This window comes from Nannospalax galili, unplaced genomic scaffold (genome assembly GCF_000622305.1).
Source record: "Nannospalax galili isolate Female #2095 unplaced genomic scaffold, S.galili_v1.0 scaffold1354, whole genome shotgun sequence".
Taxonomy (NCBI): Eukaryota; Metazoa; Chordata; class Mammalia; order Rodentia; family Spalacidae; genus Nannospalax; species Nannospalax galili.
The window spans coordinates 1,195,362-1,219,695 of record NW_008335784.1 but is presented as its reverse complement, the minus strand read 5'-3'; the positions used below and the strand labels follow the sequence as shown (position 1 = coordinate 1,219,695).

At 39.7% G+C, this 24,334-nt stretch overlaps 1 protein-coding gene across 4 annotated transcripts in view; it reads left to right on the top strand.

The window, feature by feature from the left end:
• The window catches only part of Nbea (neurobeachin), a 715,145-nt gene that overhangs the window by 677,492 nt on the left and 13,319 nt on the right, over window positions 1-24,334 (top strand). For 3 of the 4 annotated variants that reach the window (XM_029562254.1, XM_029562256.1, XM_029562258.1), the window contains 6 exons: window positions 8,800-8,862; window positions 9,183-9,272; window positions 11,959-12,151; window positions 13,598-13,669; window positions 15,462-15,617; window positions 16,089-16,259. In XM_029562254.1, coding sequence (XP_029418114.1) covers window positions 8,800-8,862; window positions 9,183-9,272; window positions 11,959-12,151; window positions 13,598-13,669; window positions 15,462-15,617; window positions 16,089-16,259 — 745 coding nt within the window. The remainder of the gene's footprint in view (window positions 1-8,799; window positions 8,863-9,182; window positions 9,273-11,958; window positions 12,152-13,597; window positions 13,670-15,461; window positions 15,618-16,088; window positions 16,260-24,334) is intronic. The other variant, XM_029562257.1, reaches the window with a different exon arrangement.

The following is a 24,334-nucleotide window of genomic DNA, read 5'->3' as shown; positions in this document are numbered from 1 at the left end:
AGCACCCTCATGGTGGCTAACAACCACCCATAGCTCCAGTTCCAGGGGATCTGACACCCTCTTCTGACCTGCACAGGCATTGCATGACACAGGTGCACTTACATACATGCAAGCAATACACTCATACACATAAAATAAAAACCGTTTTAAAAAAAAGAAAGACCAAAGACCAGCACCAAAAACCCCAAACATGGAGAAATCCTTAAGAGATCATCTGCAAAATTACTGGCTTCCAGATAAGTCACTTTCTCAGAAAAGAATATTTCTGTTCTCTTTCTGAGCATTAAGAACTTACTACCTCCCAAGAAACTTATATTAGTGTTTATCCATAAGATTGTCTAAATCCTCAATAAAATTGTCTGTTTATTGAGTATGGTTTTAATTTGGTCTGGCCCACCCTGACATGGAGAAAAGATAACCAGCATTTCTCTCTTTGTCGTACCTTCATACCAATCACACTTGTGTCTGTCAAGATCTTGCCACATGTCCCTGTCAAAGAAGTAATGACTTCCTTTGAAAAAATTCAACCTGGATGTGGTGTTATATCCCTTTAATCCCAGCACTTGGGAGGCAGAGGCAGGCAGATCACAGTGAGATCCAGGCCAGCCTGATCTAACATAGCAAGCCCCACACAAGCTGGGACTACAGGGAGACCCTGTCTCAAAAAAAAAAAAACAAAAAACAAAAAACCAGAATTCAGATACATGCGGCAACATGGACGGACCTTGGGGACATTGTGTTAAGTAAGCTGGTCACAAAACAGACAAAACCCAAAATACTGAATATGAATACTCCATTTATAACACTTATAGAGGTATCTTGAGTTGTCACATTCATAGAGATAGAAAGCAAATAGGTGGTTGTCAGGAATTAAGAGAGTGGTGGGTTTCTGTTCAGGGGGTACAGACTTTTAGTTCTGCAAGATCTAAGGAGTTTTGGAGATCACTTTCATGGCCATGTATCATATGTATTGAACACTGCACAATTATATACTTAAAAATATTAACCATTTAAAAATAGTTAAAACAGAATATGTATTTTAAATTGTCTTAAAAATATAATGAAGAGAGTTTAACAATGGTCCTAGTTACAGAGGTGGCAGGATAAAGAGGCTAAAGAGAAAGTAAAACACTTGGAGGTTATCACACCCAGGCCTTCAGATATAAAGAGAAGGCGCCAGAACATGGCAAGAGAGGTGTTGGCCAGCATGAACTGTGATCTGAGGCAGAAAAATGCAGCCAAGCCATTGTTAAACCAGGATCTAGCAAGGAGGGCCACACACAAAAATGCCTCCTGTCCTAAGCTAGCACTTCTGAAACACCAGCAAGGAGGGTGTTAGTGAGGTGGCTCACGGAAGCCCATGGCTCAGAGCCAAGGAAAGGTGTCCATCACAGTCACCTGCTCCCTTTGAGCTCTATTTCCCTGGAGAACATATTTAAGATTTCCAGGGCAGGTCATCCCCTTCCACCTGCATTAAAATCATGCAGCATTCATTGCACTTGAGTACATTTACACTTTAATAACAAATCTGAGTGAATTTGCCACCAATAGCACTGAGCTAACTCAGAAAGAACATATTCTGGATAGAATGTTTTCTATCCAAGTTGCTCATCTGTTAAGTCAATTATATAACATCATTAAAATTGACCGTTCCAAGGAGGAAATGAGACAGGAGGAAACAGGGTCCCCTCTCAGGGTGCTCAGTCTCATTCATAAAAGAACTCAAGAATGGACTCAAACAGAAGTTTTAGGGCAATTTATTAGTGTTTAAAGAAAAATCCTCAGGATAGGCGAGCTATAAATCATCAGCAGTTATCTTGAGGAGGAGAATGGAAGGGAGAAGGGAAAAAGTCAAAGCCATGCAGGTTTATAGCCTGGTGTAAGTCAGACATGTAGCAGCCACATGGTGGGGAAGGGAGGGAAGCTTTAGAGAAAAAGTAAAGGAAGCCCAAAATGTTGAGGCAACCCAGAGGGTTAGGGAAAACGTGCTTTGAAAAGAGATAGAAGAAAAGGAGAGGTTAGGCTTTTCTGAGCAGACAACTTACAAAGAGCTACATGTCTGTGACCCAGTCTAAAAGCACCGGCACCTTCTCATTAGTGTCCTAGGTATTCTGCCCATCTCTTTAGCATGACTTAAGATGAACCCACCTTCCTAGGGGTGGGCCTGTGACCAGGTGATTGTCCCAGAAAAACTGGAAAATTTGGGTCTTCATCCAGGCCAGAAATGTTATTCTCTTGACCAGTTGTCTCTTAAGGGACTTCCCGTTACTGTAACAGAACAAAAAGAGTCCCCTCTTGATGTTGTGGAGGTTTATACTCAAAGAATTAAACCACACACCAAGGCAGGTATGAGCAAACCTGAGCAGCCTCCTCCAGCTTGAGCTATACAGTGCTCTAGCTAAGGCAAATGTAATCTTTTTTTTACTGGAGTTACCAAATATTTTGCTTAAATATCCAATAATTTTGCCAGAATAGATTTTTAGCCTTAAAGAAGTTGATCATTAAATCAAAAAGAAAAATATAGAAATTTCTCTTCTGTGGTTTCTATGAGGAACTAGAAGCAGTTGAATATAAAATAGCATTTTAATTTTTTATATAGTTTAATGTTTATAAAGCAAGAAATAATAAAGTGCATATATTATTTTCTTGATTTACTTTGCTCCTGATTTTCCAGCATTAAAAAGTAATGCTTTATATGATCTTGTTTTATTACAACAATAAACCAGAAGCAAAAGCTTATCAGTTAAAATATAGTCTGCCATAAAGTAACCTTTCTTTTTATCACTTCCAACTTCTCAAAGTTCCATTGTTTTTGTTTATTGTTTCTTAGGTAGTATAGACAGCATTACAATGGACTATAAAGATAATACATGTATTATATTTGCCATGACAAATTTATATTTTTCTGGTTATAGAAACAGCAACTCTCAAGTGTCAAAACCACTCTAGCAGTGAGATAAGCACTAAGAAATACTAAGGAAATGGGCTGTTTTTTTTTCCTGTATTCCCAAATAACCACTTTTACTATTTTCTTGAATTTTTTGAAAATCATCAAAGAATTGACTGGTTATTTGAACATACTCTGATACTTTGCATTGTAGGTAACATAAGTTGTAGTACTTTTTTAAATGCTGACTTTCCTGGGAATTGTTTTAAAAGCCTCTCCATAGCCAGGAAAGTAGATGACTTGGGTCATTTGAGGGCCCATGTTACTAGCTCTTCACACTGTTTCTCAGGGTACTATAGACCTGATGGTATTGCACCTGAAAGAAGCTGAATTTCATCTTCAAAAGGAGTAGGGTGATCCCAACTCCCAAGGACAAACAAAAGTTTGATTCCACCAGAGTTCATTCTGGGGAACAAATGAGTTTATTAGGCTCACTCAGAGCATGAGCACAATGCTGGGAACCCTAAAGCAGCCACACTAGAAGGTCTGTGATGTTCCCTCCCCCTTGGGATTATAGATGGAGCCCTTCTCAGATTAACATCCCCCAGCCTATATCACCTTTCCAAGACCACACACACACACACACACACACACACACACACACCAGGCTGCATGTAGTTAGGGTGGAATTGCATATAAATGGCTTGGGGGAGTGGTTGGATACACTGGTGTGGGTCAGTGCCCTCCTCACCCCTCCTTCTCTGAAGGAATGTCAACCATCTACAGGCCTGATTGAGATTGATGTTTGCAAGCAGCATAAAGCTGATTTGATAAAAATCTAGGCTGTTTTGACTGGAGGACCAGGTTCTACAACAAAGGAGTGTGAGAAAGGATGGAAGGAAGGAGGAGGGAAGGAAGGAAGGAAGGAAGGAAGGAAGGAAGGAAGGAAGGAAGAAAAACACACCAGACCTTGGTGGGGGGGAGGAACGGAGGGCTGGAGGGAGGAGGGAGGGAGGCAGAGGGAGGGACAGAGAACAAGGTTGACTGGTTTTTAATGTACTACACACCAGAGAAGGTCTGATACATGCCTCCTAGATTTTTACTTCCTTTCACCTTGTCTCTGAATTATTTCCTATTAATGGACATAGGTTAGACAGGAATGCACATAGAAACTATTTATGTATCTCCTCTTGTTAGAATTTAGTCCAAGATAGTTCACAGAGGTGGCAGAGAATTCATGGAGGTGTGTCTCGGAGTTTGGGACCACTGGGAAGGACCACTCAGACTCAAAAAAGTTCAGAATCAGCCAAATCTATTAAGCTGGCCAGCACTCTTTGAGCCAGTATAGGAAGTGCCACCCTAACTGGGAGGAGATGGGATAAAGGCAAAGTCCTTGGTACAAGATTTAAACTTTTACAATTTTATTAGAATTTTAAAGAAAAATCCTCAGGGGGCAGACAAGCTGGTAACCATGGCAGATGCCTTGAGGAGGAGAATGGAAGGGAGAAGGAAAGAAAGCCATGAAGCCATGCAGGTTTAGTGCCTGCACGGGGGTCAGACACGTGGCTGCCAGTCAGCCACATGGCTGGGAGAAGGAAGCTTTCGAGAAAAGGTAAAGAAATACAGGATGCTAGGGGTCATCCAAAGCGTTAAGGAAAGCATGTTTAGAAAAGTGATATGGAGAAGAAAAGGAAAAATTACGCTTTTCTGAAGAATTCAGAAAAGCAGGCAGACTTACAGACTACATGACTGTGGCTGGTCCAGAAGTTCTCACTAGGAGGCAGGATTCCAGGCAGGAAAACTTTGCTATCTCATTAACGTACCAGGTATTCCGCCCATCTATTTAGCATAACATAAGGTGAACCTGCCTTCCAAGGGGTGGTCCTATGGCCAGATAGTTGACCAGTGAAACTGGAAAGGTGGGTCTTTCAACAGACTAGATTTTATAGTCTTGACCAGTTAAACTTACACAAAATGGAGGAGCTCAGGCTATTACAGAGGAGGTAGAACTTTGTTAGAAGGGAAGGCAAAAGAGGGAAAGAAGCAGGTAAGCAAGAGGTCCAGAAGGTCAAAGAAAGACAGGCTACACTATAACATCCGTGGTCCCTCTATACACATATGCAAGGACATCTCCGTAACTGATGAACTGTAAAATGTGTTTCTCCTCTGGGAATTGAGCTAGATGCTATCTTCATTTGTCTCCCAAATGGTCACCATTGTTCAGGTCATAGACAGCCATACCCAGCAGCTCTGACCAATGAAGACAAAAAGTAGAGAGAGTTTTTTGAAAATCAGTAAGAAAGAAGGATACCTGAATGACAGTGTAATTGTAACTTGATAGGTAGGTCCTAGAGTATTTGACAAACAACAGTTTAACAAGGAAGCAGAGAGGGGACGGAAGAGAATGTTTCCCTCACATGGACTTTCCCTACTAGGCACATTTCTGCATCCTGCTGCCCATTGCTGCAGAATCTTTTGTGCTAGAATATTGGAAAACTTCAATTCTGTGAAGGAAGTAAGATTGGCAGACTTATTCCAAAGTTTTTGTCTTTTGCCAAATTCTTTGCACACACAAGTAAGCATTCATGGTTATTAGATTTTGAAAGGATTTACAAATCCCAGTGTCTAGAAGAACCAGACAGGAAATAAGCAAATGAAGCAGACCAAGTAGTGATACATAGTTGAGTCATGTTAGCAGTGGCCTTCTAAAAGGTGGCTGAGCCACAGCACAGGAGGTATAAAATGGCAATGTGGTTTTGCAAGAAGCCAAAAACTCTGATTTACCCAGTTAGTAAATCAAGATTACTACATGGAATTTTCTAAACTGTAATGTTGGTTCAAACAGAAATCATATCTGTGAGTTGTTGTATGTTGTCCACAAGATGGTAACCTCAGGTTGAGGCTAAGCTCTGTGAGGGCATGAACCACTTCTGTTTTGTTTGATGAGCACCACAAGTATCTAGAATGATACCTGATATATTAGGAGGTTCTTAGTAAACTGTCCATGAGTACATAAGGATTGGGATTGACTCTCTCTGACCCATGCAGCACAATATAAGTAGAAATTTGTATAATTTAAAAGTGCCATTCTGACAGTACAGAAAAAACTGTAATTAGCTCTATATAGCTGCTTTCTGGTTTGATGTACTTAGAAATTATTAAGGGAATAATTCTGTATGGCAAAAATATTTTCATGAACTAAAGAGATAACCCAGTCAGTAAATTGCTTGCCACGTAAGAATGAGGACCTAAGTTTAATTCTCAGCACCCACATGAAAAGCTGGGTATAGTGACATCCACTTGTAATCCCAGCATTGGGGAAAAAGAGAGATTGATGGATCCCTAGAGTTCACTGGCTAGCCTAATTGGTGAGCCCCAGGTACTGAGAGACTGTCTCAAAAAAAAAAAAAAAGTAAGGTTCCTAGGGAGTGACACCTAAAGTTGACCTCTGGCCTCCATATGCATGCACAGGCAATACATATGTGTGTGTGTGTGTGCGTGCGCACACACACACACACACACACAAACCAGTTGCATCATGCCAGTTATTTGCTAATTTCTATTCAACCCCCACACATATGTACTTTCTCTGGAAGTCCCCTTCCTAAGCAGTCCTCCCCCTCTGCTCTCTCTCTAGACTCTCAAGTAGTCTGAGCTTATCTCCACTGCTGTCCTACCTGCTCTGCACAGATGTGCATTTCTAATTTCCTTCCAGGCTGCACACTTCTGAGGGGTCTAGTGTCTGATTGTATCCTTAAGCACTGACCAAGCATTCAGCAGATGTTTATCCACTTGTTTCAGTGGCACTGAATCATTATAAGTACTCTAATGTTTCTACCCCTGCTGCCCATGTGCTGTTCATTTTCCAGGCTAATTTTCAGGTGGCACAAATACCCCACTAGTACCCCATTTCTGTAGTCAGCCTTTGGTAGGACTGAGTACCAGTCCTGACTTGCAGTCAGTCTGAGCAAACAGACACGCACACATAATTTTGTGTTAAATTCCGTAACAAAGGGAGAAAGTGTACTGTGGGAGCATAGAGGGAATCCGTGATGATGTGTGGAGTCTAAGCAGGAAAGGACTGAGAGCCGTTCTCAAGGACAGCATCAGTGGAAACTTCATCCTGCATGGGGAGGCACTCTCAAGACAGCAACCTAATTGTACGAATTCATAGGTTGCAGAATGGGTCAGAAAAAGGGAGGACAGAAAGAAGATGCAAGAAGTAGTAAAGAAAGACAGGAGGTGCTCACAGTTCCAGTGTCAGATAATGAGCAGAAACAACCTAGAGGGAGGCAGCATGCCTTTTCAATGTCAGAAAGACCTGGAAAACTTAATGCAGAAGACAGAATTAAGATAAATATTGGAATGAGAACCTTTGGTCTTCTTCAGTGCAAAAGGACCACTGAAGAGATCTGAACAGAAAATTTCTAGAAATTATGTCAGTTTCCTAACAAGTTCTAGTATAATTTTAATAGTTCTGTTCAAGAAACAAAATTAAAGTTATTGGGACATTTTTTCTGCTTTCTTCAGTCAACACTTTGAGGCTACCTAAGTGCAAGGCAATGATCCAGAGATCAGTTTTACCCCCAGCTTCTCACCCTATGACATCCTTTTTTAGGGAGGAATAAACTCATAGGCAACAGTAGTGCTAGAGAGACTTTAATTGTTAGATATTGGACATTTTCTAGCCAGGCCAACTTTAACAGTAAAATTACTGCTTTTTCCCCACAAATAATTCTCAAGAGTTATTGTTAGTAATGTGAGCCTAACCAGAAATGGTCTCTTCTCCCCTTTTCTAATCATAAATCTTGCACTGGGAAGACAAAGTGTCGTGGTATCTACATGAATGCAATTTAGTTAAATAGTCACACTTTGCATGTGAGTGGACATCATGCAAATAAGTGTGTACATTAAAATTGGACAGCACTTAAAGAGATTTAACAACTCATCCGATTGCCTCTGCAAATAAAAGAACCAAGCCCCTTTTATGCAATTGCTAAAATATGGTAGATAATGATCATTCATGTTTAATATTGCTAATAAATTTGAAAGTTCACATTTTTATTGATAAACATTTTCTTAAAATGCAGTGTAGGACAGATTGTTAAATTTAAGCACTTTATAAATGAGAAGTGGAGATGCTAATACAATTAGTGGCAGTTCTGTGTCAAGATCCATCTCCTACCTTACCTGGGCTGTTTCAAGTGCTCAGCAATGGTTTTCATATTTCACTTTAATGTGCAACCAACCTGCACATGACTTTAAAGGGAAAATAAGCATGGTAACAGGATAATGATCATAGTAAATACAGTGCTTTTCCTTGTTAACTTACACACTTAACAGTATTTCAGAAAAAAAAATCGTATTTATCTAATTTAATATGTTGAAATGTTTTACTTTTAGAATTTATGTATAGAAGAACTATGTCTCTGGCACACAGACACCCAGACACACACACCCAGACACACACACACACACACACACACACACACACACACACACACACACACAAATGGTTTATTGTATGAGCTGAGCAGTTTGAACTCTAAATTAGTCTTATTCATTGGGACCCACAAAATCTCAATAATATTTTCATCTACACAGGCTTTAGTGAAATATTACACAGTTCAGGATACCCAAAGAATTCCTTCCTTTTTGAGTGAGTTTTCTCTAAAGTTTCTGGGTGAAAAAAACTGGAGAAATGACTTTATACCTTACAAATGATACTCTCATACTACATCTTAAAACAGCATAGATGTATTTTATATTGAAGTTTTGACATATTTAATTGTTACACAAAAGCCTTAGTGTTCTGTGCGCTAATTGTCCTCAGAGTTGATTGGAATGTGTGATTTTCTGAATTTGTTTTGTGTCAGTGGTGGACATATGTCTCATTCTCTTTTCCCATTAAGATTCCAGAAACTTATTTCATTAGAGATCCCCACACGTTCCTCCTTACAAAGGACTTTATTAAGGTACATGTGCTGTGTTTGGTGTTAAAGGTGTTCTTTGGTCTGTAACTGCATGCATGGACTCACAGGTTAGCGTTTCTACATTTAACCCTGGCTCTGGTAATGAGAATAGTGACATGCTTAACTGAAGAATGTTTGGAAGAAGCAAAGCTTGTCTACAAAAAACTAACACTCGGATGATTCTATGCCCTGAGAAAAGAGCACCTAAGGAATTTTCTGGACCCTTTTTATGGCTGACTTGTGCTACACTTGCATTGTCAAGAGTGTGTTGACCTTTCTCTTTGACGCATATTGATTTTGACAGTCACCTCCTTGTCCTGCAGGCCATGGAAGCACAGATACAGAATTTTGGACAGACACCGTCTCAGTTGCTTATTGAGCCCCATCCGCCTCGGAGCTCTGCCATGCACCTGGTAAGACATTCTGGCGTGTGGAGACGTTTGTTCCTTTCCTTTGTACCTGGGTTTAGAGCAAATGAACTAGCATTTTAGAAATAGTTTTAAAGACTTAAGGACATATGGAGTATGATTCTTATTTTTTAGACTGCTTATTAAGCTAGCTCAATTTTAGATTCACAAAGAAAGCTTCTCTTCCCTGTGTTCTTCTGCATAAACCCATTCACACACATGCAGGCATACAGATACACACTGGCACCCAAATTAAATTAAGTTTGTAAATTAACATTTAAGAGATAAACACAATACACCAGATTAGTTTATTCTAAGGGAAGGAAATAAATCTGAAGGTAGTTTATGGGTCCTGCAGAGAGGCTGTGGAACAGGGTGGATAACAGCAAAAGCCCAGAGCCAGGCATGAACCAAACTCCATGTCTACCACTAACCAGTTAATGACTGGGGCCAAGTATGTAACATCGATGTGTTCACATTTCAGCATCTGGAACACAGGGATGATTCAACCCTACACAGAGAATTGAATGAGTTGATGCTATAGAATCCTTAGGCCAGCCCCTGTGACATAAGCTCTCAGTAAGTGTTAGCTGATGTCCTGAACAAGAACTACTCACATCAAACCTTTATTCCTACTTTGCAAAGGAAAAAAGTCATAATCTTTGCACTTTAATCTAAAATTTAAAAGTCCATTTTTTATAGCAAAATAGCCCCTTTCCAGCTTATCAGCTAATATTAAATATTTCCCTCTTTATTTAACTGTATGAAGGCAAAAACTTTATCTGAGATACTTCCTTTAATATATTGATTAAGTTGTAATCTTTCACTCATTTTTGATAAAAGTAAATGTTTCCAGGCAAGAACACTCCCAAGTTAATTCTTAAATGGTCAGTTCTTCAGTGTGTATACACTGTCATCAAGACCAGCCAGTACATGGGAGTGAAGAGTTTGGAAGATGCTTGATAACGGATGTGTGTCAATGAGTTTATAAGTTAATATTTCTATGATGAAAGAATTGTTTATACCTGTCATTTATTTAACAAGATGCCAATTAGCAAATATTTGAGATCCTCCGTGTGTCAGATGATGCTAAGCAATGAAGTACAGAGACAGGTACATCCTCAATACCAGTAAATAACTGGTGGTTGCCAGGCATGGTGGCATACTCCTTTAATCCCAACACTCAGGAGGCAGAGGCAGGCGGATCTCTGTAACTTCAAGGCCAGCCTGGTCTACATAGTGAGTTCCAGGCCAGCAGGCCAGCTGGTGCTACTGGGAGACCCTGTCTCAAAAAAGACCAAAAAAAAAACCAGAACTGGAAGTCAATTCCAGGGAAACACATAGCCGAACACATTTATTTTAAAACACTCTCCCTCTTTTTGCAGTAGCCACACATAGTTTCATTTCCTCAGTTAATCAAGATAGGAATCTTTTGATTGCACTTGGGGCATTCTGTATGATAAAGCAGAAAGATTTGCACGAGACACTGGTTGTTCCCAGACAACCCTCAGCCACAGCACAGACATGGAAATGTGGCCTTAGAGCTCCAAGCATCGAACTGTCTAAAAGAGTATCTCTTATATTTTACTTTAGAAAATGGTTTGGCTGAAGAGTTTAATTCCTGTATTAGTGTTCTCTGTTTATAATAATAACTATCCTGGGGGAATGCCAAGTTAGAACTCATTACTTACCTACAAGAAATTATTGAAAGCTGGGGGTGGTGGCACATGCCTTTAATCCCAGCACTCAGGAGGCGGAGGCAGGTAGATCTCTATGAGTTCAAGGCCAACCTGGCCTACATAGCAAGTTCCAAGTCAGCTGGGGCTATAGGAATACCATGTCTCAAAAAGACCAAAAAAAAAAAAAAAAAAAAGGCATGTAGCTGGTTTTATAAGAATTTTGACCTTTCTGAGTTCATATTGGATATGAGAAAACAATTCAAAACATATATGGATGGTAAGTAATAATTATATCCTGCATCCTTATTTCATGTTTTATAAGATAGTATTTATGATATTCTGAAGTGCTTATAGAATCTACTGTGTCTATCAAGTCATTCAGTAGGTGTTTAAGAGAAAAAAAGTCTAAAAAAGAAAAACTGTTGGCCCTCACTAATCTCAAAGTCTATGAAAAAGAGGCAAGACATAAACCATAAACAGTAGGTCAACGCCACAGCACAGGTATACACAAGACACTGGCAAGGACACGTGGCTACTCTGTGGAGGCTGCTATACTTTTAATTGTTTAGATGACCCTATATTAGCCCAATAGAAGTGACATTTGTCAGCCAAATCACTTTATATCCCATGTGAAGAATGTCAGTCATTGATTGACTAATTTTCCATCAAACCATTTTTTAACTGCACTGAGCCATTATGTTGCATTCTGTGACTGTACCTGTGTGCTAAATGTTCACATGGCAGTCTGGCCATATCCAAATCGATGCTTATTCTCAGCAACCAAATGTTCTGCCTCAGTGACTTCACAGAGTCCTTGCTCCCTTGTCTCTCCCCCTTCCCCAGGTGAAGCTACTCCACTGGGGTGCCCCAGCCAGCAGGACATTTCATAGGGCTTGGGGGCCGCTGCCTGTGGTCATGCTAGCCAGGTCTGTTTGCTCCTCCTCTCCCCAGACCTTCCACTAACCCGGTTATCCTTTTTGTTTTCTTCTGTCTCTTCTCTTTCTACTCAACAGTGTTTCCTCCCACAGAGTCCACTCATGTTTAAAGACCAGATGCAACAGGATGTAATAATGGTGCTGAAGTTCCCATCCAATTCTCCAGTGACCCATGTGGCCGCCAACACCCTGCCCCACCTGACCATCCCTGCAGTTGTGACAGTGACCTGCAGCCGACTGTTTGCAGTGAACAGATGGCACAACACAGTAGGTATGTGGCTCTCAGCATGCACCAAGGAGCTAAGGTGAGAATGGTGCTGGGGGCGCTCTAGTCAGGTTACCTTCAGAGGACAGCAGAGCAAATCTGTGGAGCTCAAGTAGCAGCCCAGTCTGTCTGGTTTGCTGCAGCTGTATGCTAGGGCCTCCAAAGACTTGGTGCTGTTCTATCACCAAACTTCCAAACAGAAGTGAATTTCAGTCTGGGTTTTCCAGATGTTAGCTTCAAATTCTTCTTCTTCAATGCCATGAATTTATTTAGCAAGTATTTGAATAACCATTATGTGTTAAATAGTTCTAAGTTGTTGCAGTTCAGCAAAACATAAAACAAACTATCCTGTGGAGTTAGGACCCTTGAGAAAAGGCAAACTCAACTGTCCAGTGATTTCACATGTGTTTGCTCCAAATTCATCCCTGACAGCTCCAGCTAATACATATTGAAGTGATATAATGCCATTCCAAACATTTTAGACATACTGATATTTAACCAGGCAGGAATGAATATGACCAAATGATTTACTTGTCCCAGTTCTCCACTTACAGTCTCCTGCAAAGCCCCATGACTCCCACTGTCTCCAGGACTGAAAAGATGAGCCATGATGAATTAACCCAAATCATTCTATTGTCTATTCTATTGACTTTTACCTTGCTCTGAAAAATATGGTGATTTATGTCATAGCTTTACCTCCAAAGAGTTTCTGTGTACCCTGTTTTATGGTTATTGGTGATATTATCAACATGGGGTAACACAAATTCTGCTCACCTGGCAGTATGCAGCAGATGACTTAAGGGGAAATACAACTTCATTATTCACAGAAGTCTTGACCTCTAGAAATGTTTTTCATCAAGAAAACTCTATAAAAGGGCTCAGTTTTTATTTTTAATTGTTCAAAAAAATATATAGGGTTATTACATAATCACATGTGAAAAATTATAACCAACGAACTAAATCAGGCCCCAAATGTTCCACTTCAAGTAACTTTTCAGGAGGTGAAGATTTTAAGTGTAACTCAATTTCATAACCAATATGCTAGTCATGTATTGAACTCCTTGTGTGAGTGCGTTAGCTCCCACCTGGCCTCACCCAGGGCTCCCTGCTCATGCTACCTTCAGAAGCACAGCAGTGTCTTGGATTCCAGGCTCATTGTCTGTCTTATGACCTTAGCTTTGTAATAGGTTCAAGAAGTATTATGATGCTCACTTTATTCAGCTTACCATTCTTTCCAGCTTTCTATATCTTAAGGAAGAAACTGAGGTTCCTGCAGTAGTGATTTTTTTAAGACTCTTGATAAAGTCACATAATATGACCAAGTCACTTAAAAATAACCACAAATTTTAAACAAATATACATTGTGTGTAAGCATCATAAAATATTTCCCATTAGGAACTTCTTCTTTTCAGATAATGTCATTCATGCTGGTTTTTTTGTTTCCATCTTTAGGCCTCAGAGGAGCTCCAGGATACTCCCTGGATCAAGCGCATCATCTTCCCATTGAGATGGACCCTTTAATTGGTATGCTATCAAAAATGCACTCTAAGAACTAGCTGTCCTCACATTCTTACCTGGTTGTTTGTCAAAAAATATAGTTCAGTAATACTTTCATGTAACAGTATCAATGTGACAATATCAAATTGCCACTGAGGATCTGTGTAAATCATAACATACCATCTAAGAAATGTCTGCTACTAAACAAATTACTTATGACATTTTCTAGATGTTTTAGGTCATATAAGTCGAATATAAAAAGGCAAATAATTATACACTGTCCTTTGTTTGAACCTAAGATATTCTTAACTTTATATTATTTAAAATAAAAGGATTCAAAGAAAATTGATACTGAAAAGCACCTTCCACAGAAATCACTGTTCCATAGAGCAAAACTTATGAATTGCAGACTCCTGAGCTACAACTCTTTGTGGCAAATCATGAAAGTATCTGCAGATAACCATATGCACATACCAGCCATGTGGTCCAGAGCAAGCCCTGTAACCATTCTATTCCTCTTCCTTGCAGAAGTCTGTGAGACAGTTTTTTTAAAAAATGCTTCTTCTTCCTAACTTGTTGGATCACTTAGAAAATTAAATTAGAAAAATCTCTAAAAATTTTATTGAAAGTGGTAAAGCTACATAGAAGTGATGATATTCTGTCCTTAGATTAATGCGTCTTTCATCTTTGATCTGAGAGGTAGGCAATAGCCTTCTCGTTACCGTCACCCCTTGTAAAATGGCATTTACATATTTTGCAAAGACGTAAGATTTACAACTAAGAACATTTTTTAGACTATCTTTGTTTTTCCTCTGTCCAATAGACACTGACAGTGAAATATACAGCCAGTGTGTGACCATGGGAAAATTAATAGCTCTGTTCTCATTAATCAAGCAGTAATTCTGTAGTTTTCAGTGACCCAGGACTTTGGCTTACTTTTCCCTTGACTGTGTTTTTTTAAACATTATTTCTCTTTTTATTACTTACCTTCTCTAGTAATTACTTTTGTTGCATTAGTGGATATCTGCAAACAGTAGCACTGAGATTTAATTGTTATCAGAGCCTGGTGGTGGTGACCTTCTACATCTACACTTTCTGTTTAAGAATTCAGCAAAGGGACTTTGGCTGATCGGATGGTGCAGCATCAGGGACAGGCTGGCATCCAGACAGGCACTGGGGAAATCAGATGCATCTCTGAGTTCCAGGCTATATTTATGTGCACTCCCAGGGCTACACAGCGATTCTTTGCCTGTCTCCTTCCTCCAGATCTCTTTCCCATCTCTTTTATCCATCTCCTCCCCTGCCAGCCATGCTAGAAAGGCCTTCTGTTTATTGACAATCCAGGTCTTTGGAGCTGCTGACCTAGAGATCCCTGTGGGGCTTTCCACATAGCACACAGTCCCTTGGAAAGCGGCAGATTGAAGCAAATATTATTATGTGACATACCTTGTATAAAATTTACCCTTTACTTGGTTCTTATTGGACACTAATGAACTCGAACATAGCAAACACAGAATCAAATAGACTTAAATACTGTTAATGTGTTTTAACTTCATTGTCATGATTTCTGCACACTGTTCTTATTTATTGATGGAAAAAATTAAGTTGCTGACATAGTTTTTACATATAGAATATGGCTCGTGAATAATCACTGCTACTAAGGAAATTTATATTGCTCAAGGGAAAATGTCAGAATCTTACTAATTCTTATAGCATTGAAAACTATCGCTAGATAAATGAAGCATGAACATCTTCCTTTCCCTCCATGAGGGCATGATAAAACACTTTGGAATCCTCCTTCAACTTCTTCTGTTTTCAGCGAATAACTCTGGTGTGAACAAACGGCAGATCACAGACCTCGTGGACCAGAGCATACAAATCAATGCCCATTGTTTTGTGGTCACAGCAGATAACCGCTACATTCTCATCTGTGGCTTCTGGGATAAGAGCTTCAGGGTTTATTCTACAGAAACAGGTAATCTTAACATGAAAGACTTTACTCTCAGAGCTCAGCATGCTCGGCAAGCATGTTGGCCTGAATTCAGATCTCTAGCACCCACACAGAATGCCAGACATGGCAGCACATACCTATAGTCCCAGCACTGGGGAAGGAGTCAGAAAGCATTCTCTGGCTAACCAGTTTAGCCAAAATGCCGAGCTCTAGGTTCAGTGAGAGACCCTGTCTCCAAAAATAGGATGGAGAGTCATCTAGGAAAATACCCAACATCAACCCCTGGCCTCCACACATGTGCACATAAACCCTTTCCCTTAAAATTGCAAGTAACATTCTGTAGCAGTTGTCAGACATAAGAAAGCACCTGTGAGTGGATCTGAAATACCTTGCAAATTTGAGGGTCTGTAGATTCACTCTTCACAAATTCATGAAATAACTGAGTCTTTTCATGTTGGAAAATGAGTAAGCAAGCCTGTCATTTCTGTGCTGCAGGGAAACTGACACAGATTGTATTTGGCCACTGGGATGTGGTCACATGCCTGGCCAGATCGGAGTCCTACATCGGTGGGGACTGCTACATTGTGTCTGGGTCTCGGGATGCTACCTTGCTTCTCTGGTACTGGAGTGGACGGCACCATATCATAGGAGACAACCCTAATAGCAGTGAGTGTTTACCCACAAGTTTCCTCTCAGACTCTAAATTCACATGAATGCATTGTGCCCTTTTGTTTTCCTAATAGTTTTTCCAGAGTCTGTGAAGACTTTACAATGTACCCAGGATGCTCAAGCAGCTGTGAGTGCCAGGCAGTGAGAAGCCCTGGCTTTCAGGAGCTATGTAAGGACATCTGTGTCATGCACACCGCAAAACTGTCTTTTCTGCTTAAATAACAAGTACATGGAATATTAATTACAGGAATATTAATTGTATCAAGTAATATTTTATACCATAAAACTTGTTTCTGCTTTTCTGCCATATGAATAATCAAAAGAGTAAAAATGTTAAATAAGTCACATTTAGTATTTGATGGAATTGACTGATTTGTGATACATTTTTCTATTAGAACCAACCTATCAGCACATGCATGCCTGACCAGAACAGCCACACATTCTGGTCAATCCCTGCTTTCAAAGGCAGCGACTACACTCACTGCAGAAACTGTCATACCTGTGACAGCTGTGGTACCGACAGAAACATGTAGTCGCTGCTGTCAGAAACTCCTAGCATGAAAGAAAAAGATTATTTTTTTCCTGTCCACTTTAATCTAGTTTCAATACCAAGTCACAAGTTGGAGGACCAGGCTATATGTGTTTTCTGTCTCATAACCCATTGCTACCAAAAAGGTAGTTGTCTAGATTGGTAATAAAGTATGTGTCATAATGCCTTTTGGTTTGGAAGCTTGTATATATTAACCTAGCCTTGAAGGGGAAGTCCTAGCTTAGCTGCCCAGTAGCTGCTTTTCTTCAGGGATTAGCCTGAATTACTCTGTGTGGTAGAGAAGAGGCCAAGTCAAACTTGTTCATCACAGCATCCTGGAATAATAGGATTTGTTGTCTGATTTTATGTGAGCATCACTAAAATCTCACCATAAGGTACATCCCAGGGGCCTTACTATGTTTCCAACTGGGCATGGTGGTACACACCTTTAGTCCCGGCACTTGCCAGGCAGAGGCAGACAGATCTTTGTGAGTTCAAGGCCAGCCTGGTATACATAGCAAGTTTCAGGCCAGCTGGGGCTACAGGGAGACCCTGTCTCAATGAGACCAAAAAAAGAAAAAGAAAGAAAAAAATATATGCTTGTTTCTTTTGTATTGTCAACATTATATAATAGTGGGTACCTCTGTTCTACAAAGAAAAAGTAACTAATGTCTATAATTTCTTAGGTAGGTGTAGAAAGGTTAGTTTCATTATGTTGAATATACTGTTTTGAGTAATTTAGACACCTCAAAAGTCTCAGAAGTATTAGATTGTATTTTTCTAATTGTTTTAACCATTTTAATGACTATGTCAAAAGGACAATGGAAATTTGCAAACATTATGACACAATGCATTCCAGATCACAAAAGAAACAAAGGCTACTAGCATTTGTTACTGATAAATGATAGTCATTTTATTAGTGTATTTTATACTAGTAATACTCACTGTTATTCTTTCAAAGTTGTGGCTTTGAGCATGGAAAATTATCCTGGAGATTTAAAAGAGGTCCCTAACTAGATAACAGAATTGAAAAGATGTGAGGGGCAGATGCTTTCATCTGCAACAGTCTTACACAAATTCTGAAAGTAATTTAGAAGTGATAAAAATTAATTTGCGCGCTTTAATTGGAAGCAGTCTCCTGCATGAAAGAAAGCAGAGAACAGGCAGTCTGTGCTAGAAGCTGATTGAATTTTTTGTCAGGTAGGTGTCTTGGACTTGGCCGCTTATCCTCTAGAGCCCCTCTTTGCAATATATTACAACCCATCTCTGACTGGTGTTCTTTAACAGGATCAATGCTATTCCCGTGGAATCCCCAGAGCCCCAAATTTCATTGATCTTGGGACTTGACATTTCTCATTACGTGCTATAGCTCCCAACAAGATAGTCACAGGAGGGGCAAGTTAACATTGTTGTGTCTTCAACAGACCCTGAAAATACATTAGGACCTCGGCTCAAAAGCCAATCTGCTTTTAAAGTATGTAATTTAAATGTTTATTCCTGATATAAGGCACTTTTAGAGAGACACATACATATGAAAAAATTTAAATCATAGCAATATAAAACTCTGAAAGGGGATCTAATGTTCATCTTTTCAAATCAAATCTACCAGTATTCATTCACTGGGTAATATGTGTAAAGCAGTGTAACTGTGGTGAGTCACCTGTCCTCTTGATCAAGGAGGCCATGTAGACTCTACTCTACTTTTTAAACTCAGGTCTTTTAGCTCGTGTACAAGCATTGTGTAGACGATAAAAGAAGTCAGTTGAAAAGGAGTGTCCACATGCACCTTCTCTGGGCACCTATTGTGCTGACTCAGCCATGGACACTGGCCCTCCTTCCAGCTGCAGCCTGTCTCTAAGCATCTTCCAAACCACCTCCCTCTCTTTGTTTACATCCAGATTTGTATCAAAAGCCTATCTGGTGGTTCCATAGTCACCACTCACCAATGATGTTATACAAGATGAAAGCATGGACAAAGACTGGAGCAGAGATACTTTTAATTAAATGCATGTATTAGACTACTTTGCTCATTTCTCAAAGCAAGGAATCTTATCTAGGGTGTAGTAAACGTTAAACTTCTAAAAAATTAGATATCAGAAGAAGAATGTTCACCTTCTACTAATTCTCAGTCACAGGACATTCTGGGGGCCATATGGTCATGTAAATAATGGAATATCCTAGCCCAAGATAGGGACAAAGGAGACCATTAGGCATGCTGTCCCATGTCACATCTGGAGACATTTTAGGGTTTGTGACTAAAAGGAGGCGGCTTTCCTGTAGTCCTCTGTTTGTCTTTTCCCTTTGTGGATCTGAGGCTTTAAGAAAGGTGTTTACCCTAGGTTAGAAGTACTGTGAAAGTCAAGAGTGACTAATTTGTTCTCTTCCCAAACAACATTTACTCACAGACTGGGGTATCTGAGCATCATGCAGAATCAGCTTCCTTGGGGGCTGCAGGGGGAGGGAGCAGGTGGAATCGTCCCTGTGGCTCTTTAGGAAAGGGGAGGACCAGCATGGTACTGTCCTAGATTCAGGCTCAGAACTTCAGGGGAAGAGGCTTGGCCTGCAGCTTCAGATGTCAGTGTCATCTAGGAAGAGGAAAAAGAACTTAGAGAAAATGAATAAGTATGTTCATCGTATCTGTCTTCTGCTCTTCATCCAGTGCCGAGTATGTAGTCAAAGCAAGCCTGACATGGAACATTGCCCTTCTAACCTATGAACTGTGTTCCCTTGAGGGAAGTGTGGAGCCAGGCACAATTAGGAGTTGGGCCAGACCTCTGTGGTAGCCTCACATGTGGTAGAAGAGACTCCTCACTCACACTGTTCTTAGCTCTCCCAGGAAATTTGTAGTAAACATTTAAAATAAATACTGAAATCACAGTACCAATGAAACTATTATAACCTTTGACCACATCCTTTATTTTGACACTTTGAATTAAAACTCTACCACATTTTTGTAAGTGTAAGCATGAATGAAACTAGTTTGTACCTTCATTCTGCAATGATATCCCAGGGCCAGAAATAAAGCCTAGGTGTCAGGGCACTAAGAGGTTCATCCTCTGACCTGCATAACTGGGCTGAGGAGTATGGGTCTCAGAGCCCCAGCTCCCACTCTTGCCGTTTAGAAGGATGGAAATGTCCCCTGCACAAGGGAAGTTTCTGTAAGGACCATGAGTAAACTTTATGCTGCCTGTCCCTAAAAGCCAAAGACCATCTCGTGAGAGCTCTCCTGTCTGTTTTATTTAAATAGTAGCATTCGGTGCCCTTGTAGTTTTTGCTACATCAAGGATATTGAAATGGCTTTTGATAAAGATGAGATGGACTTTATTTTAAGCCTTTTCTATTTAGAATTTCCAAGTACTTGTCTCTGAGGACCAGATGTATTTATTCTTTGTCATCCATAGCAATTCAGTCTCACTGAGATGAGGCAAGATGAGGTTTCCTTATCTTTAGGGAAGTGGGTGGAGATGGAGTGGAAGCGCTGTGGTCCTTGGAAGGGAGTTCTCACCTGCACCTCCCTCTGCACCAGGCCCTTTAACCCTGAGCTCCATCCATCAGCTATGATGTGACAGTGGCAGAATGTTCTCAAGATTTCGAATGGTTGTTGGGGTGTGTGACATCTGTCCCTGACAATGAAATATAGGAAATTCATTTGTCCTTGCTGCAGAGTTTCCAACCTGAAAAGCCTTGAAGAGCATTGTATTTACATTTTCCCAGCTAAAGCTGGAGTGGTTTAGAGGAAAACAATGCTTTCAGGACCCCCAAACAATATTAATATTTAGGTTCCAGTCTCCCATGAATTGAGGAAAGTATAATGAGAAGAAATCAAGCAGTCTAAACCCTCTAAATCAAACACAAGTCTTGAAAAAACTTGCTTCTTTGTAGAAAAAAAATATAACAAGGAATTTTTAAATATTTATGTTCTTTTTTTCCCCTTAGTTCCCTTAGTAAAGTTGCTTCTTATTTTTTCCCATGACCTATAAGGGAAGGAACTAAAAAACTATTTTTCTATGAATTTATTAAAGAAGTAATTTCAAAATTTTCAGTATACCAGTATCTCCAAAATAATTAGTTACAAAGATGAAAAATAAGGCTCAGTGGGTGAAGTGCTTGCTACGTAAGCACAAGTACCTGAACCTGGCTCCCCAGTACCCACTGGGGTATCCAGGATTGGCAGCACATATCTGTAACCTCACACTGGGTGACAGATACATGTGACTTCTGGAGGCCCTCTGGCCAGCCAGTCTAGCTAAAACAGAAGGCTCCACATGTGCTGAAAGACCCCATCTCAAAAATAAGGTAGAGAGCAATAGAAGACACCACATTTCAGCCTCTGGCCTTCACCTGTGTGTGTACAGACACATTCCCCCAACACACACATACTTACCCCACCCCCACATACACATACCACACACACATAAAAAAATCATATCATAGTTAATCTTTACTTTAACGGGAAACTCAGGATATCTTGGAAACACAATTTTATCATTTATCTGAATATGTTTCAAAACCACTAGAAATATAAAGGGATACTTTACCAATATTCAAAATCCATTACAACAGTTTGCACAGATTTAGAGTCAATGGCAAACTGACATGGGCTCTTCTTCCCAGTGTGCATTTCAGAAATGCTGGAGAGGTAGAGTGTAAGTTTATGGAGCTGAGAAAACTGAGAAAGCCCTAGAGAAAGAAAGGATAGTAAGGCTTCACAGGTCACATCAGTCCCAAAAGGTATCTACGCAGCAGGTGTACCTGCCAGCCCTTGAGCCTTCATGTCCTTGCCTCTGTGCAGTGAGTGCCAGGGGTGTCAGGCCAGTACATAATTTTTGAAAAGAGGAGTGCCAAGACCTAAGGTCAAAGCACAGGGCAGTTTTCTGAAAGACAAGATGTGGACTGAGGGTCACCCATCCAGAATGAGTTCACAAAGAAAAGCAGACACCATGCAAGAACACACAAAAGATATCAACTGAATACCATATTCCACATAAAACAGAATAAACAAAGGAGAAGATACAGAACTTTTAAAAAGATATGTTCTTTAAGATATAAGAAAGACATGTTAAGTGCCAGACATGTTCATTTTGTATTCAGGATTGAGTACAAAGGAATTCACTTTATTTCTTTAATCTTAAACATATGCATTCTTAATATTGATAAATATTTTTTAAAACCTTTAATTCCAGAAACAAAGGAAAATGAGGTAGCTATATAGAACGAGCCAAAAAACAATATGGCTCTTCAAGAAATAAGAGTAATGGTTTATGAAAGTGATGACTTAAAATGAAATAATTGTGCTAGTATTTATGTGCAAAGGCATATTCATATATGCTTGCTTATCCATAACATGATTTTCTAGACATCCAAGATGACTTTGATACAACTATTTTAAACCTAAAAGAAAACAGAGAAATGGATGAAGGTGGGCAATGTAGACTATAAACAGGTATGGCACTGTTCCTGGAAACCATCACTAAATATAAGGCATCACTAAATATTTATTGAATCTAATTGAGTGGACTAGGTCCAAATTACATTGCTTCTAGATGCTCCATGCCCTCACGACTGACTGCCCCCCTCAGCCCCTCCCTTTGGACAGCAGCTGCTCAACAGCTGCTCAGCTAGCTTTGCATCCATGGAGTGAAAAATTAAGATACTTATCTCTTCTTTCTTCACAACTTTCCCCACACTCACTCACCAACTTTTGCTCACCTCTGCCTGTTGGAGAGTTAAGGGACATTTTTAAAAGAAGAGTGTGAGATTCAGAAAAGGAAAGCTATAGTTCAGCACTTGCTAACTGTGAACTTGGGAGCAGAATGCTGCTGCAAAGCCCTGTGTCCTACTGGACCGTAGGACAGGGCAGCATTTCTGAACCTTGACCCCACAATTTTCTATGGAACTCCACTTATACAGGTATGTAAAATAGGTATACAAATCAAACATTTACTAATAACAAACCACAAAGAATTTTACTTTAAAACAATTATTTCACACATGTTTTTACCATTTATTACAGATGAAAGTAAATTTCCATACTACTAAGTTCAATGTATTTATTTTTAAATAAAGAATTAAATCTTGGCTGAATACTTGATACTGCAGGATGTAGCACATCTTCAACATTTTTCAGAATTAGTGGATATTTAGGTATTATAATCCTCGATGCTGAGAATGCTGCTTCATATAAATACATCACAAAAAATCACAGAAACATGCATAGGCTATTTCTCAAAATTTGTTAATATTTTGCCTTAATCCCAAGCCAAAATTCATTTAATGAGTTTTTATGAAACTCATGTCAGCAACTCAAAACAGGAATTTTTTATAACTCATTTTTTAAAATGTATTGAATTTTTTGTATATTTCATACAGAACATCCCAATCTTTTTCATCTTTATACCCACATCCCAAATGGCGCCCTCCTGTATCCTCCCCACTCCCCCACTGGAGCCCATGTGCTCTGTCATCCCTGTTACTGCCCACTGTGTTATCAGTGCCCCCAGCTGTTCCCCAGTGTTAGTCCATCCACTGAGTCTAGTCAGCCTATCTAGAGTTCCTTGTTTTAGGAAGATCAGCTCTTCATCTAGCAGCAATCAGTTGCCAACATTCCTTTAGATAAGATTGGAGTCTAGTGTTCATTTTCCCAGTTCTATGCTGGGTTAAAAAAACAGGAATTTTAAAGATTTTTTTTTCTTTTTCTTTCTTTTTTTTTTGTTTAACTTTTACAGAAACTTATTGAGAATTTCATATATGCATATAAGGTGTTTTGATCAAACCCATGCCCACTCCCTCCCCTCTAACACTCCCCCCTCTGAAGAGGTAACCCTAAAATCTTTTAAGGATTAGATAAAAGCTCCCAAACACTTTAGACATTTTTGGCCTTTGGAACTGTTTTTTGTCTATTTTGAAAAATATCTCCATTCCCATATCCTTTTAACATCTTTTACATTCTCATCTTTTTAAAAAAATAATTGTGAGACATAATAGCATTAACAAATAGAATTTCCATCTGTTGTGAGACTCTTTTTCTTGGGGATGCTAAACAATGTTTATTCCCCTTTAAAGTTCTAGTGTCAAGTCAATGTTTGATTAAAGTTTTACTGGGGAACCAATGAATTTATTGAGTTTACTTACTGAGACAACTGAGGGGTTGCTGAAATGTATGAACAACCTGAGGGCATACACACTGGAAAGCCTTTACCCAGCATGGGTCAAGCCTTCTCTTCCCAGCCTTCCCCAGATTATACTTTACTCCTCCCCAAATCAAGGAGTCCATGTGTGATTAGGGCCAAATTACATACAGTTGGCTGGGAAGAGTGGCTGGATAATCCGGTGAGCGTCAAATGATCCTGCTTGGCACTCCTTTAATGAAGGAGCACAACCGTCAACAAGCCCAATTGTGAAGATGTTTAGGGATCAGGCTCGTGAGCAGATGAGGATAGATGAGATAGAGGGTGTCCACTATCTCCACTCCTTTTTAACATAGTGCTTGAAACTCTTGCTAGAGCAATAAGACAGGAGAAGGAAATTAAAGGAATACTAATTG